The sequence below is a fragment of the Dromiciops gliroides genome, chromosome 6 (assembly GCF_019393635.1).
Source record: "Dromiciops gliroides isolate mDroGli1 chromosome 6, mDroGli1.pri, whole genome shotgun sequence".
In the NCBI taxonomy this organism is placed as follows: Eukaryota; Metazoa; Chordata; class Mammalia; order Microbiotheria; family Microbiotheriidae; genus Dromiciops; species Dromiciops gliroides.
In genome coordinates, this window is record NC_057866.1 from 259,194,171 (window position 1) to 259,207,337 (window position 13,167).

A 13,167-nucleotide genomic window follows, 5' to 3' on the forward strand; every position below is an offset into this window, starting at 1 on the left:
TTCTTTCTTCCTTCCTTCCTTCCTTCCTTCCTTCCTTCCTTTTTCTTTCTTTCTTTCTTTGTGGGGCAATGAGGGTTAAGTGACTTGCCCAGAGTCACACAGCTAATAAGTATCAAGTGTCTGAGGTAGGATTTGAACTCAGGTCCTCCTGAATCCAGGGCCGGTGCTTTATCCACTGCACCACCAAGCTGCCCCCTGGATTTCTTTTTTTGTGACAATTGCTTCTGCTTTGCTTCCATTTGCCCGGCTCTCCATGGCTTCTCCAGATCGTGATGTCATTTATGCATATCACCAAGAACTGATTTCCTCTTCAAATCTCTCTCTTTTTTTTTTTTTTTGCGGGGCAGTGGGGGCCAAGTGACTTGCCCAGGGTCACACAGCTAATAAGTGTCAAGTGTCTGAGGCTGGATTTGAACTCAGGTACTCCTGAATCCAGGGCCGGTGCTCCATCCACTGCGCCCCCTAGCTGCCCCCCAAATCTCTCTTCTGGACTCAGTAAACCAATTTTCAAAAGTTACTAGGATGCATGGTCTATTGCCCTTTATTTTATGGTTTATTGATTCTTATCTGATTCTTTCAAGAAATTTCCTGGTGCCTCATAAAGGATGACTTCATGTAGTTGCATTTTTACAATATGAGACCTTGTCATTTCACCCCTTTTCTGTGATTAGGTCTGGAAAGAACAATTCTCTTATCCTTAAATTTGTAATAAAACCCAAATAAACCAAATACTGCTCTACTTTGTGGGCATTTCTGCCACCCATTTGCATAGGAGCCCACCATGTACGAGATTGATGTTTTCATTTACCTTTCTTGGTTAGACCTTGGAAGAAGCTGAGAATTTTGAAGCTGCTGTGATCAAGCTGGCCAAAACACCCATCGTTGCAGATGTTTACTATATCGTTGGAGGTGTGTCCCCCAAGGAAGGGGTGGTCATCACCAGAAATAGAGGTGGTGTTGTAGACATCTGGCCTCTTGATCCTACAAATGGAGAGTAAGTGGAATTGGGAGCTCCCTTCACCTGCTGATACCCGTATCAATCAGATTCATGAGAGTCCTGATGAACAATGATATTTTTTACTATTTACTATTAAATATTTTATTATTTAACAGTTATATAAAATTTTGGTAGCTTCTGAATTATGTAGTCAAAATTATGTGTTTCTACATAGGCATGCCTAGGATCTCAGGTTCTTTTTTTCTGTATTGTGGTGTAGGTGGTTCCGGGTTGAGACGAATTATGATCACTGGAAACCAACTCCCCCATGGGATGACCGAAGGTACATTTCTACAGGGGTTTGGGGATTGAGGTACTTTTTCTCTTTTAAAAAGAAGGACCCAGGGCAGCTAGGTGGCACAGTGGATAAAGCACTGGCCCTGGATTCAGGAGGGCCTGAGTTCAAATCTGGACTCAGACACTTGACACTTACTAGCTGTGTGACCCTGGGCAAGTCACTTAATCCCCATTGCCCGGCAAAAACAAACAAACAAACAAACAAAAAGAAGGACCCTATGTGACCCTGGGCAAGTCACTTAACCCTCATTGCCCCACAAAAAAGGAGGAGGAGAAGGAGGAGGAGGAGGAAGAGGAGGAGGAGGAGGAGGAGGAGGAGAAGGAGAAGGAGAAGGAGAAGGAAAAGGAGGAGGAGGGGGAGGAGAAGAAGAAGGAGGAGGAGGAGGAGGAGAAGGAGAAGGAAAAGGAGGAGGAGGGGGAGGAGGAGGAGGAGGAGGAGAAGGAGGAGGAGAAGGAGAAGGAGAAGGAGAAGGAGAAGGAGAAGGAGAAGGAGAAGGAGAAGGAGAAGGAGAAGGAGAAGGAGAAGGAGAAGGAGAAGGAGAAGGAGGAGAAGGAGAAGGAGAAGGAGAAGGAGAAGGAGAAGGAGGAGAAGGAGAAGGAGAAGGAGAAGGAGAAGGAGAAGGAGAAGGAGAAGGAGAAGGAGAAGGAGAAGGAGAAGGAGAAGGAGAAGGAGAAGGAGAAGGAGAAGGAGAAGGAGAAGGAGAAGGAGAAGGAGAAGAATAAGAGACCCTCTCACACAGCACATGGAAAGCTTTAGAAGCCAAGAAGCTTGTCTTCCCAGGAATATTTGTTTTCCTTTTCTTGATGGTGCTATGGCTATTTAAAGAATAACATAGAAAAGTGTCCTTGGTAGCCTCAGGGGCAGCCATTTAGCTAAAGGCACGTCTAGCCACCTGGTTTTGCTGAGAAAGGCAATAGGGAGTTTTATTGTAGAAGAACTGCTAAGAATGTAGGTAAGATCGATTATTTCTTCTCAATTTGGAAATGAAGCCTGTGGGTCTTATTATCTTTCCCCCCAAATCCTCCTTACCACTGAATTTCCCTATTTCTGTCAAAGCCATCACCATCCTTCCAGGCTCCCAGGTTCATAAACCTATCGTTATATTCTGTTTCTCTGTGTCCCTTACCCTACAGAGCCATTCTGGTGCTCCATGTTTCCACCTGTACAACATCTCTTGTATCTGACCCCTTCTCTCTATTCCCACAGCTGCCACCTTAGTTCAGGCCTTTCCCATTTCTTCCTCCATTTGTGGGACCTCTGAATAGTGCTCCCAGCTTCAAGTCTCTTCCTATTCCAATCTTCCCTCCACAAAGCTGCTTAAAGTGATTCTCCTTAACTGCAGAACCAACCGTTTTATTCCACTGCTCAATAAAGTCCACTGGCTCCCTATTGACATCCTGTTTTCCTGGTCTCATTATACAATACTCCCCTTCCCACACTCTACACAAAAATTTGAATTAACTCTAATTAGATAAACTAGAATAGGGATCAATGTGAAGTCATACATTTGGGTCCAAAAAAATCAATTTTATAATGCATGAAATTTCATCAGATTCCTAATTCCTAATTCTCATTCAGGATTCATAGTAATTGAGACCCAACTGTAGAAGATGGAGGAGGCATGGTTAGATAAGTTTGTCTGGAAAAGAGATTTTAGTGACCCGCAAGCTCAGTATTAGTTTACCTTGTTCTTATGGCAGCCAAAAAAACCTAATGCAATCCTAGGTAGCATTTAGAGAGGAATAACTGCTGGAAATAAGGAGATGTGAGCTCTGATGTACTCGGCTCCACTCAGACTACTACTTTTTTTGACTTTGAATAGAATTTTATTTTCCAAAATATATGTAAAAACAAATTTTAACATCAATTTTTTAAAACTTTGCGTTCCAACTTCTCTTCTTCCCTCCATTCCCACCCCCCACCCACAAGAAATCAAGCAATTCAAAATAAGTTATACATGAGTAGTCATGGAAAAATTCCCATATTAGCTAATTGTGAGAGAAAATAGTAAAAAAAACAAACTTCAGATTAAGGAATTGTCAAAGAGGAAAAGAAAAAAAATTTAAAAATGTTTCCATCTGTTTTCAAATACTATCAGTTCTTTCTCTGCAGATGGGCTGCAATCTTCATAAGTCCTTCAGGGTTATATTGGATCATTGCCTTGCTGAAAATGACCACATACTTCCCAGCAGATCATCCCCCACTATTGCTGTTATTTGTATACAGTACATTTCACTCTGCTTCAGTTCATGTAGGTCTTTCCAGGTTATTCTGATAGTATCCTGTTCGTTATAACCTCAGAAAGCTTGACAGATAATTTTCTACATAAAAGCCCAGCAAAGTAGGTACCATATGTTTTGCCATTATAATCAATCATCATAACTATTTCCCTCCATCCCACTCCCTTCCCATGACATTTACTCTATCTTCTTTTTACCTATTCCTCCTCAGAGGTATTTTACTTTTGACTATCCTCTCCCCCACTCTGCACTCCCTTTTTCATCTTTCCTTCCTTATCCTCCTCTCCTCCTACTTTCCTGCAGGGTTAAATAGATTACTTCTCCCAATTGGGTATGAATGCTATTCCCTCCATGAGCCCACTCCGACGAGATCAAGGTCCCTGAGCTAATTCTGTGTTCTAAATTTTTCTTCCTCTCTCCCTCCCTCCTCAACCCTCCCTATGAGATCAAACAATTCAATATGTCATACTGGTGCAGTAATGCAGAACATCTTCATCTTCCTTGAAAGTGTTTTGCTTTTTACTGCTCTCTCCCCCAATCTGCCCTTCCCTCCTTCTCTTCTTACCTCCCCCCCTTTTCTCCCTCCCCTCCCTCAGGGCAAAAATATAATACTATACCTACTTGAGTATGTATGTGAGTCTTTCTTTGAGCCAACCCCCAACTCCTTCCCTCTCTTCTCCCCTCCATAAGCTTTTTTCTTATTTCCTTCATGTGAACTACCTCTCCCCAGACCATCTCTCCCCTTTTCCCTCCTCCAGTCTATTCCTCCTACACCTCAACCCTATTTTAATGATGTCATCATGGGTTAGTTAGGTGGCACAGTGGACAAGCACCAGCCCTGGACCCAGGAGGCCCCAAGCCCAAATCTGGCCCCAGACATAAGACACCACCCCACCCTGTCTGCCCCACAAAGAACAAAACATAAATGCTTTACAGATATCATCCCTTCATATTCAGTTCAGACCTGTGTCTTCTGTGAATTCCTTACTGAGATAGTTCTTATGAGTTCGAAGTATTATCTTCCCATGTAGGAATGTAAACAGTTTGATCTTTTAATATCCCTCATGAAGTCTTTTTCCTGTTTACCTTTTTATGCTTCTCCAGGGTCTTGTATTTGAAAGTCAAATTCTGAAATATTGTGCTCAGTTAACTAGGTGCCAGATTTTAGGAAGGACATCGATAAGATGAAGAGTATCCAGAGTAAAGTAATCAGGATAGTGAAGGGTCCTGTACCCATTCCACGTTTGAAGGCATGAGTGATAGAGCCCAGGGAAGAGAACAAGGTAGCTGTCTTTGAGTATGCTTAGCAAATGTACATAAGGAAGAGGGCTCAGATTGGTCCTGCCTAACCCAGAAGACAAAACCAGGAACACTGGATGGAAGCTGCAATGAGGCAAATTTGGGCTTGGTGTCAGGAAGATTTCCTAACAATGAGAGCTTTCCCAAAGACCTATGGGCCATTTCTAGATAGCCACTTATTGGGCAGATTGTTGTGGGCATTCTGTTTCAGGTTTTAAAAAATCCTTTCTACCATAAATTTTGTAATTTGATGACTTGTGTCTCAAAACTTATCTCAAGGATTTTGTTATTGATAGATAACATTCAATGATTTCCTCCACAGAACACCTGCTATCAAGGCCCTTAACACAACTGGACAGGAAAATATCAACTTGGATACACTTTTTAAGGTAACTTGAGATTGCTATTTTAAATTTTTGTACAAAAAATTCAGAGATTTATTACTATAACAAAATGGTGCCATGGGAAAAAGAGATTTGAAAACAAATATAGCAGATTATATTTGGATATCAGAGAGAGACTGATAAAATTATTTGTGTTGGAATATTAACTACCTGAAATATTTTTACTTCTGTTTTTGTTTGTTTGTTTGTTTGTTTGTTTTGCGGGGCAATGAGGGTTAAGTGACTTGCCCAGGGTCACACAGCTAGTAAGTGTCAAGTGTCTGAGGGCTGATTTGAACTCAGGTCCTCCTGAATTCAGGGCTGGTACTTTATCCACTGAGCCACATAGCTGCCCCCTACTTTTATTTTTTAATAAAGGTGGTTGATAATTTCTGGACTTGTTTAGGTGAAATAATTAAGTTATCCTTCCCACCCTCCATACCCAATTACTGTCATATCTTAACTTCCTTCTATCCCACTTGTATTTCAGATTTGTATCCAATAATTTGTGTATAATTGGATTCTTTTTAAAATTTTACTTGCAGGTTTTGTCAGTGTTTCCAGTTCTGAACAAGTAAGTGTCTTCTGTGTCATTAAGAATGTCTGTTTTTAACAATTTAATATTTTAACTTTTCCCCAATTACATGTAATAATAATTTTTAACATTAATTTAAAATTTTTTGAGTTTCAGATTTTCTCCCTCATTGAGAAGGACAGCAATTTCTTTGTTTCACCCCTGTACATAGTAGCAAACAGTAGGTGCTTAATAAGTATTTGTTGAATTACTACTATTGAAAATCTGACATTCTGTCCTTGTCTCCTTGGCTTCTTTTTATTGTCTCTCCACCACCATTGATGATTTTCCTTGCCTAAATCATGTGAAAGAAAACACAGACCACAAAACCCCAAACATACAAAAAAACAAAAACCAACCCAAAAGAAACAAGAAAAATAAAGTTGAAAAAAGTTTACTTTGATTTGTATTCAGATTCCATCAGTTCTTTCTCTGAGGTGAATACATTTTCTTCATTAGTCCTTTGGAATTATCTTGGGTCATTGTATTGCTGAGAACAGCTAAGTCAAGAATGTCTCGTTTTACCTACACTGGGGAGAATGGTCTCATGCTTATCTCAGGGAACAAGGGAAATCTGTAGGAAAAATGGTGTTTGTCATTCATAGACATGAATTATATTCATTTGTTATCAGTCACAGAGAATGACTTTGCACTTGCCTTTATTTCCTACCCTATTATTCACTTCTCAATCCCTTGCCATCTGACTTCCAGACCTCCCACTTGACTGAATCTGCCCTCTCCAGTGTTATCAAGTATCTCTCTTTTTTTTTGTTTTTTGTTTTTGTTTTTGAGGGGCAATGGGGGTTAAGTGACTTGCCCAGGGTCACACAGCTAGTAAGTGTCAAGTGTCTGAGGCCGGATTTGAACTCAGGTACTACTGAATCCAGGACCGGTGCTTTATCCACTGCGCCACCTAGCCACCCCCTCAAGTATCTCTTAATTGCTAAATCCACTCTTCATCCATTGTGAGGTCTTTGCAGCATTTTATATTGGTGACCCCTCATTCTTCCTGGATACTCTTTTCTCTTGGCTTTCATGATAATGTGCTCTCCTGTTCTCCTCCTACCTCTCTGACCACTCTTTCTTAGTCTTCTTTGCTAGATTATCATCCGTGTCCTATTCCTGGACCCTCTTCCTCTCTTCATATTCTTTTGGAAATCTCATCAGTTTCCATGAATGATATTGTTAATTGTATTGTTGCTATGTAGGTGACCCCCAGCCCTAATCTTTCTCTTTAACTTTAGGTTCACATGACCAACTGCCTCTTGGCCCATGACTTCCTAATCATGGACAGCATCAGAAACACATGTTCAGAAAGAAACTCGTTATCATAATTCATAAACTCATCATGCTTCATGCTTCCTAACTTTCCTGTTTCTGTTGAGAGCATCACCCACACAACCTCTGAATCTTCCTTGATTTCTTTCTTCATTCCCCCATATGTAATCAGTTGCCAAATCTTGTCAACTTGTATTTTTACAAATTCTCATATTTGTCCCACTTATTCATGTGGCCACCATTGCAGTTCAGCCCCTTATTACCTCTCACCTGGACTTCATTAATAACAACCTAGTTGGTCTTCCAGATTTTAGTTTCTCTTCTTTCTAATCCATCTTTTACAAAACTGCTAAAATAATTTTTCTAAATCACAGATTTTACCATGTTTCTATTTCCCTACTCAAGAAGCTTCAGTGGCTCCCTATTGCCTCTAGGATAAATTAATTAAACTCAATAAATATTTATTAAATGCTGAATATATACTGTGCTATGTGCTAGGGATACAAAAATAACAATGAAACAGTCTCTGTTCTCAAGGAAGTTGATGTTCTGGAATACTTTATTTGAAACCCTACTTTCCTCTTAGAATCTCCAACTTACTTCTAGGCTTAGCTCAGTTGCTACCTACTCCATGTTGTCTTTCCTGATCTTCCTTTCCGTCTCTCTCAAAATTATTTTTTATTTACTCTGAGTATAATTTGAATTTATTTTTGTCCATTTGACCATCTCCACGCCCATCTGAATAATGATAACATAAACACCTTGAAGGCAGAGACTGCTGCATTTTTGTCTTTGTATCACCACTGCACATAGTAGTGCATAGTAGGTGCTTAATAAGTATTTATTTAATTCAATTGAATTACTACTATTTGACAATTGACATTTTTGTCCTTGTCTCCTTGGCTTCTTTCTATTATCTGTCCACCACAATGGAATCATGATGGTGGGCTCACAGTTTATATGCCCTTGGAAGAGTGGGTGTTCCTGAGGATGGAAATCAAGTCTGATTATTTAATAATAATTAAATAATTATTAAATAATCAAGTCTGATTATTTAATAATTAATGAAAATGGATATTACAATGAGGGGCTGGACCTATTCTAATGAAGGGCTAGGGGGCAACTTTGACTATGTAATTTACTTCTTTTTTTGTTTGTTTTGTTTTTTTTGTTTTTTAGTGAGGCAATTGGGGTTAAGTGATTTGCCCAGGGTCACACAGCTAGTAAGTGTTAAGTGTCTGAGGCCGGATTTGAACTCAGGTCCTCCTGACTCCAGGGCCAGTGCTCTATCCCCTGCACCATCTAGCTGCCCCTGTCATTTACTTCTAAATTGCCCAGTCTTGGGCAATCTAATCAAAGAATTTATCCTCACCCAAACCTGAGTAGAGCACAAGGGAGTTCCCTACCTGGGTGGAATCTGAACAAGATTGATAAGAGAGTTAATTCAATCTCATTATCAGCTGTCCTTCAGAGACTAAACAACCTATAGGCTTCTGAAAAAGTCCTGCTCCTAATTCAATAATTGATTGTTAATATCTAAAAGAAATAATAATTTCTCTCACTTTTTTTTTAAATGGGGCAATGGGGTTAAGTGACTTGCCCAGGGTCATACAGCTAGTAAGTATCAAGTGTCTGAGGCCAGATTTGAACTCGGGTCCTCCTGAATCCAGGGCTGGTGCTTTATCCACTGTGCCACCTAGCTGCCCCCCAAACAGAGACATTGTGAATAACAAGTAGATCAAAGTATAAAAACAATAATAATAATTTTATATTCTCTGTGCTTAGCACAGGGTTTGGTACACAGTAAGTGGTTAATAAATGCTTGTTGGTTGATTATTGGATACAGTAGAATCCTACCCTGTTGCAGGCTTAAAGTCTAGTAGGGAAATAAGTTACAAACACAGCTAACTATAATAATATTCTATGTCATTATAATAGTAATATAAGATAATAATATCACATGATAAGCATATTACTGTCACACCTAATACTTGAACCCAGGCTTTCTTATTCCAGATTTGGCACTCCTTCCACTTATTAGACAATGCTACCTCTCCTTGGTGGGTGTGTGTGTGTGTGTGTGTGTGTGTGTGTGTGTGTAACTTAAGCCTGTGAAGAATCTTTTTTTTGGAGGCAATGAAGGTTAAGTGACTTGCCCAATGTCACACAGTAAGTGTCTGAGTCTGTCTGGATTTAAACTCAGGTCTTCCTGATTCCAGGGCTGGTACTCTATCCACTGTACCACCTAGCTGCCCCGTGAGGAGTCTTTACAGTTGAAGTGGGTTAGTATCCATATAGGAGGATTTTGAAGATATGTATTCATCTTCTATATAGTACACAGACTCATGAATGACCTCACATAGTTATACCATTTCCCCTCCTCATTGATTCCTGGCCAAGAGATTGTTCGCAATCGGTGGACATCAATACTCTGGCATGGACGGACCTGCTTGGGACAAGCTGGAATGTGTGGTTGGTTATTCCTGGACTAGGGCCCTTTGGGAGCTTAGATCAGACTTAGAAATGACAAGGTTAGGATCACAGTAGCCTCATGGGCATGCACAAAGTAGGTGGAATCAACAAACCAGTCACCCCGGCATCAGTGAGGATGCAAAGGGTACAGAGAGATGTCCTGTGTACTTAATGTTAGCTCCACCACTAGAGACACTAGCCTTGAATTTGAAGGGCTCATGTCACAAATGCTGTCTGGCCCCTAACCCAGAAGAGGTTTATGTGAACCTGGTTCCTTGATTATCTTGCTTTTATCTTCATCAGGGATGATGGTAGACATGTACACCCTTTTCTCTTTCTCTCTTTTTTTTCCAGTTTAACAATTTACACAACAGTAATGAGTGCCGCAAACCCAGACAAATACATGACTCGGATCAGAAACTGAGGGCAAAAGACGTAAGTAAAAACAGGAGGTAATTTAATTTAACCATGAAAACTGCTGAGAGAAATGCCTGCTATTTCATTGGCCCAGATTTCCCTTTCAAAGAAAAGGAATCCTATATCACCTTCTTGACACAGGATTTAAGTCTCATCCCCCCATTAGACTATGAGTTCCCTGAGAGCAAGATTAATGAACCAGTTGTCTTTGCATCTTTCTTGGCAAATCTCTGCTCACTGTAGACACTTAATATTATTATTATTATTATTATTAGAATTCCATTGAAGTTTTAAAAAACTATAATAATAGCTGTCAGCAAGTCACTTGACCCTGTTTACCTCAGTTTCTTCATCTGTCAAAGGAGCTAGAGAAGAAAATGGTAAACTGCTTCAGTGTCTCTGCCAAGAAAACCCCAAATGGGGCCATGAAGAGTCGGGCATGACTGAAACAGCTGAACAGCCACCACAACAGTGCTTATATTACACCTAGTATGTGCCATGCACTGTGTCATAACAACCCTGGGAGGTTGGTGCCATTATTATTTCCATTTTACAGGTAAGGAAACTGAGGCACAAACAGTGACTTGCCCAGGGTCACACAGCTAATAAGTGAGGACAGATCTGAACTCAGGTCCTCCTGACTCCGTGCCAGTCTCTCTATCTACTGCACCACTTTTGTATACTTTGCATATTGGCATGGAAATTGAGCTGCCATGTTTATATCGTAGGCCTCAGAGAAAACTTGCTCGGTCATTGACTCACTGTGAATTCAGGGGTAGTCCATTTAACCTGCAATGTTTGAGTTTTTCCAGCAGAATCAGAGTGCATGAGGCTTGTTGTATGTCAGTTTAACAATGGAAGAGAGTTTATGCTGAGTTCCTGGTACTTTCCCAGAACCCTTATAGGTCTTGGGTGAGGCTAGCCTCAGAGATGTCACTATAGCCTGAGCTCATAGTAACTGCACCTCTTTAAGTTACAGAACTCTGCAGAAATTTCGTTGGCTCCATTCTTACAGATATTGCATCTATAAGCATGGCTTATTCTGGAATTTATACGACTGGTTCTGTGGGCAGTATTGAGATACAGTACCCTTGAACAAGTATAAATTAAGAGAGGCCTGCATAGCTCTAGTGTTCTTTAAAATTTGGTTTGGTTTGAATCCTTGGTACTTTAAAAGATGAATTGTTCAAAGTGTGTTTACTTTTCTCCTCTAACAGGTAAAAAGAAAAAGTTGACTTCTCATATGCTGCACTTAAAAAAAACCCAAGTGAATGTGTTATAATCTTTTGTGAAGATACCCACGTTATGCTGCTCTGCCACATCCAAAGAGGATCCTATAAAACCAGTTTTAGTAAAGAGGACAATGATAGCTGCTGCCCAAAGGGGTTATATTTTTCAAATTCATTCAAAAATAATATTCAGAATTTCTCCTGATTCTATTTATCCCAATTTAAAGATCCCCAAAAGACAGGGAGTGGATGCTGTGGGCTCTTGTCTGTCCAAGAATCCATCCTGTTAATAAATACATAGATGTCCACCTCTCCATGCCCCAGGCTATCCACCTGTTAAGTGAACTGGTGAAAGTGAATGAATTATTGTAAAGTGTTTGAGGAAGAAATAGAATTCCAACAGATGCAAACATTGAGCCTGTATGATGCCTTCCATTTTGGATAGCAAAAGCATGATCTTTTATTATATTATTCTATGCAACTGATATTTCTGATCTTTTATGAAGTTTCTGCTTAAATTTCTGCTACACTTGAATCAGTTAAAAAAACACAACTATTTTCTTATTGCTTCTAAATAGTAACCAACCCTTCCAGCCATTGCTATGATTGTGCTGGGTTAGGCAACAAATTGAAAAATAATTTTGAACAAATGAATAAAAGTTTTATAAAGTTACTGTAATTGGTGTTTGTGGTATTCTCCTTGACTTTCTTTTTATCTCTCAGAAAACTGTGATTCTGATCCAATGCCCCCAAAGAATAATATTTTAGTGGTAGAAAAAGCCCATTTGTGAACCCAAGAAAGAAGTGATTTCCTGAATTTGCAGAATGAGTTGTTGTTTTTTTTTTAAAATAGGTTGCAGACTATTTCTGTTTTTTGTTTTTGTTTTTAATTATTTATTTAGCATTTTCTTTTCCCCCAATTACATGTAAAAACAATTTTTTTTCAGGGCAATGAGGGTTAAATGACTTGCCCAGGGTCACACAGCTAGTAAGTATCAGGTGTTTGAGGTGGTATTTGAACTCAGGTCCTCCTGAATCCAGGGCCAGTGCTTTATCCACTGCGCCACCTAGCTGCCCCTTAAAAACAATTTTAACATCTATTTTTTAAACTTTGTGTTCCATATTCTCTCCCTCTCTCCTCATTCCTCATTGTTGCTAGAGTTGTAAACTGATTCAACTAACCCGTTGAGCAATTTGGAACTATGTCCAAAGGGCTATAAAAGCACACATATTCTTTGACCTAGCAATACAACTACTAGGTCTATATCCAAAAAGAGATTAAAAAAGGAAAAGGACTTACATGTGCAAAAAAATATTTATAGCCGCTTTTTTCTGGTGGCAAAGAATTGGAAATTGAGGGGGATATCTATGTATTGGGAAGTGGTTTAACAAATTGTGGCATGCGATTATGAGGGACTAATATTGTGCTATAAGAAATTATGATGGAACTATGCCCAAAGGCCTATGGGACTGTTCATACCCTTTGACCCAGTGGTACCACCGCTAGGTCTGTATCCCAAAGAGACCATAGAAAAGGGAAAAGGACCCACATGTACAAAAATATTTATAGCAGCTCTCTTTGTGGTGGCAAAGAATTGGAAATCGAGGGAATGCCCATCAACTGGGGAATGGCTAAACAAGTCGTGGTATATGAATGTAATGGAATACTATTGTGCTGTAAGAAACAATGAGCAGGAGTTCAGAGAAACCTGGAAGGACTTACATGAACTGATGTTGACTAAGAGGAACAGAACCAGGAAAACATTGTACACAGTAACAGCAACATTATGTGATGAACAATGGGGATAGACTTGGCTCTTCTCAGAAGTGGAACAATTCAAAACAATTTCAAAGAACTTGTGATAGAAAATGTTCTCAACATCCAGAAAAAAGAACTGTGAATTATAAAGGCAGATTGAACCATACTGTTTCTACTTTTGGACTTTTTTTTCCTTCTTATTTGAGGTTTTTCCTTTGTGC

The 13,167-nt window shown here is 39.7% G+C and overlaps 1 protein-coding gene across 1 annotated transcript in view; it reads left to right on the forward strand.

Moving 5' to 3' along the window:
• Positions 1-11,866, forward strand: part of NAAA (N-acylethanolamine acid amidase) — a 35,251-nt gene extending 23,385 nt beyond the window's left edge. The window contains exons 7-12 of the mRNA XM_043969512.1: positions 822-994; positions 1,218-1,280; positions 5,157-5,223; positions 5,763-5,791; positions 9,896-9,976; positions 11,176-11,866. Of these exons, the coding sequence (XP_043825447.1) occupies positions 822-994; positions 1,218-1,280; positions 5,157-5,223; positions 5,763-5,791; positions 9,896-9,965 (402 nt within the window). The 3' untranslated portion in view covers positions 9,966-9,976; positions 11,176-11,866. The remainder of the gene's footprint in view (positions 1-821; positions 995-1,217; positions 1,281-5,156; positions 5,224-5,762; positions 5,792-9,895; positions 9,977-11,175) is intronic.
• Positions 11,867-13,167: the final 1,301 nt, after the last annotated feature.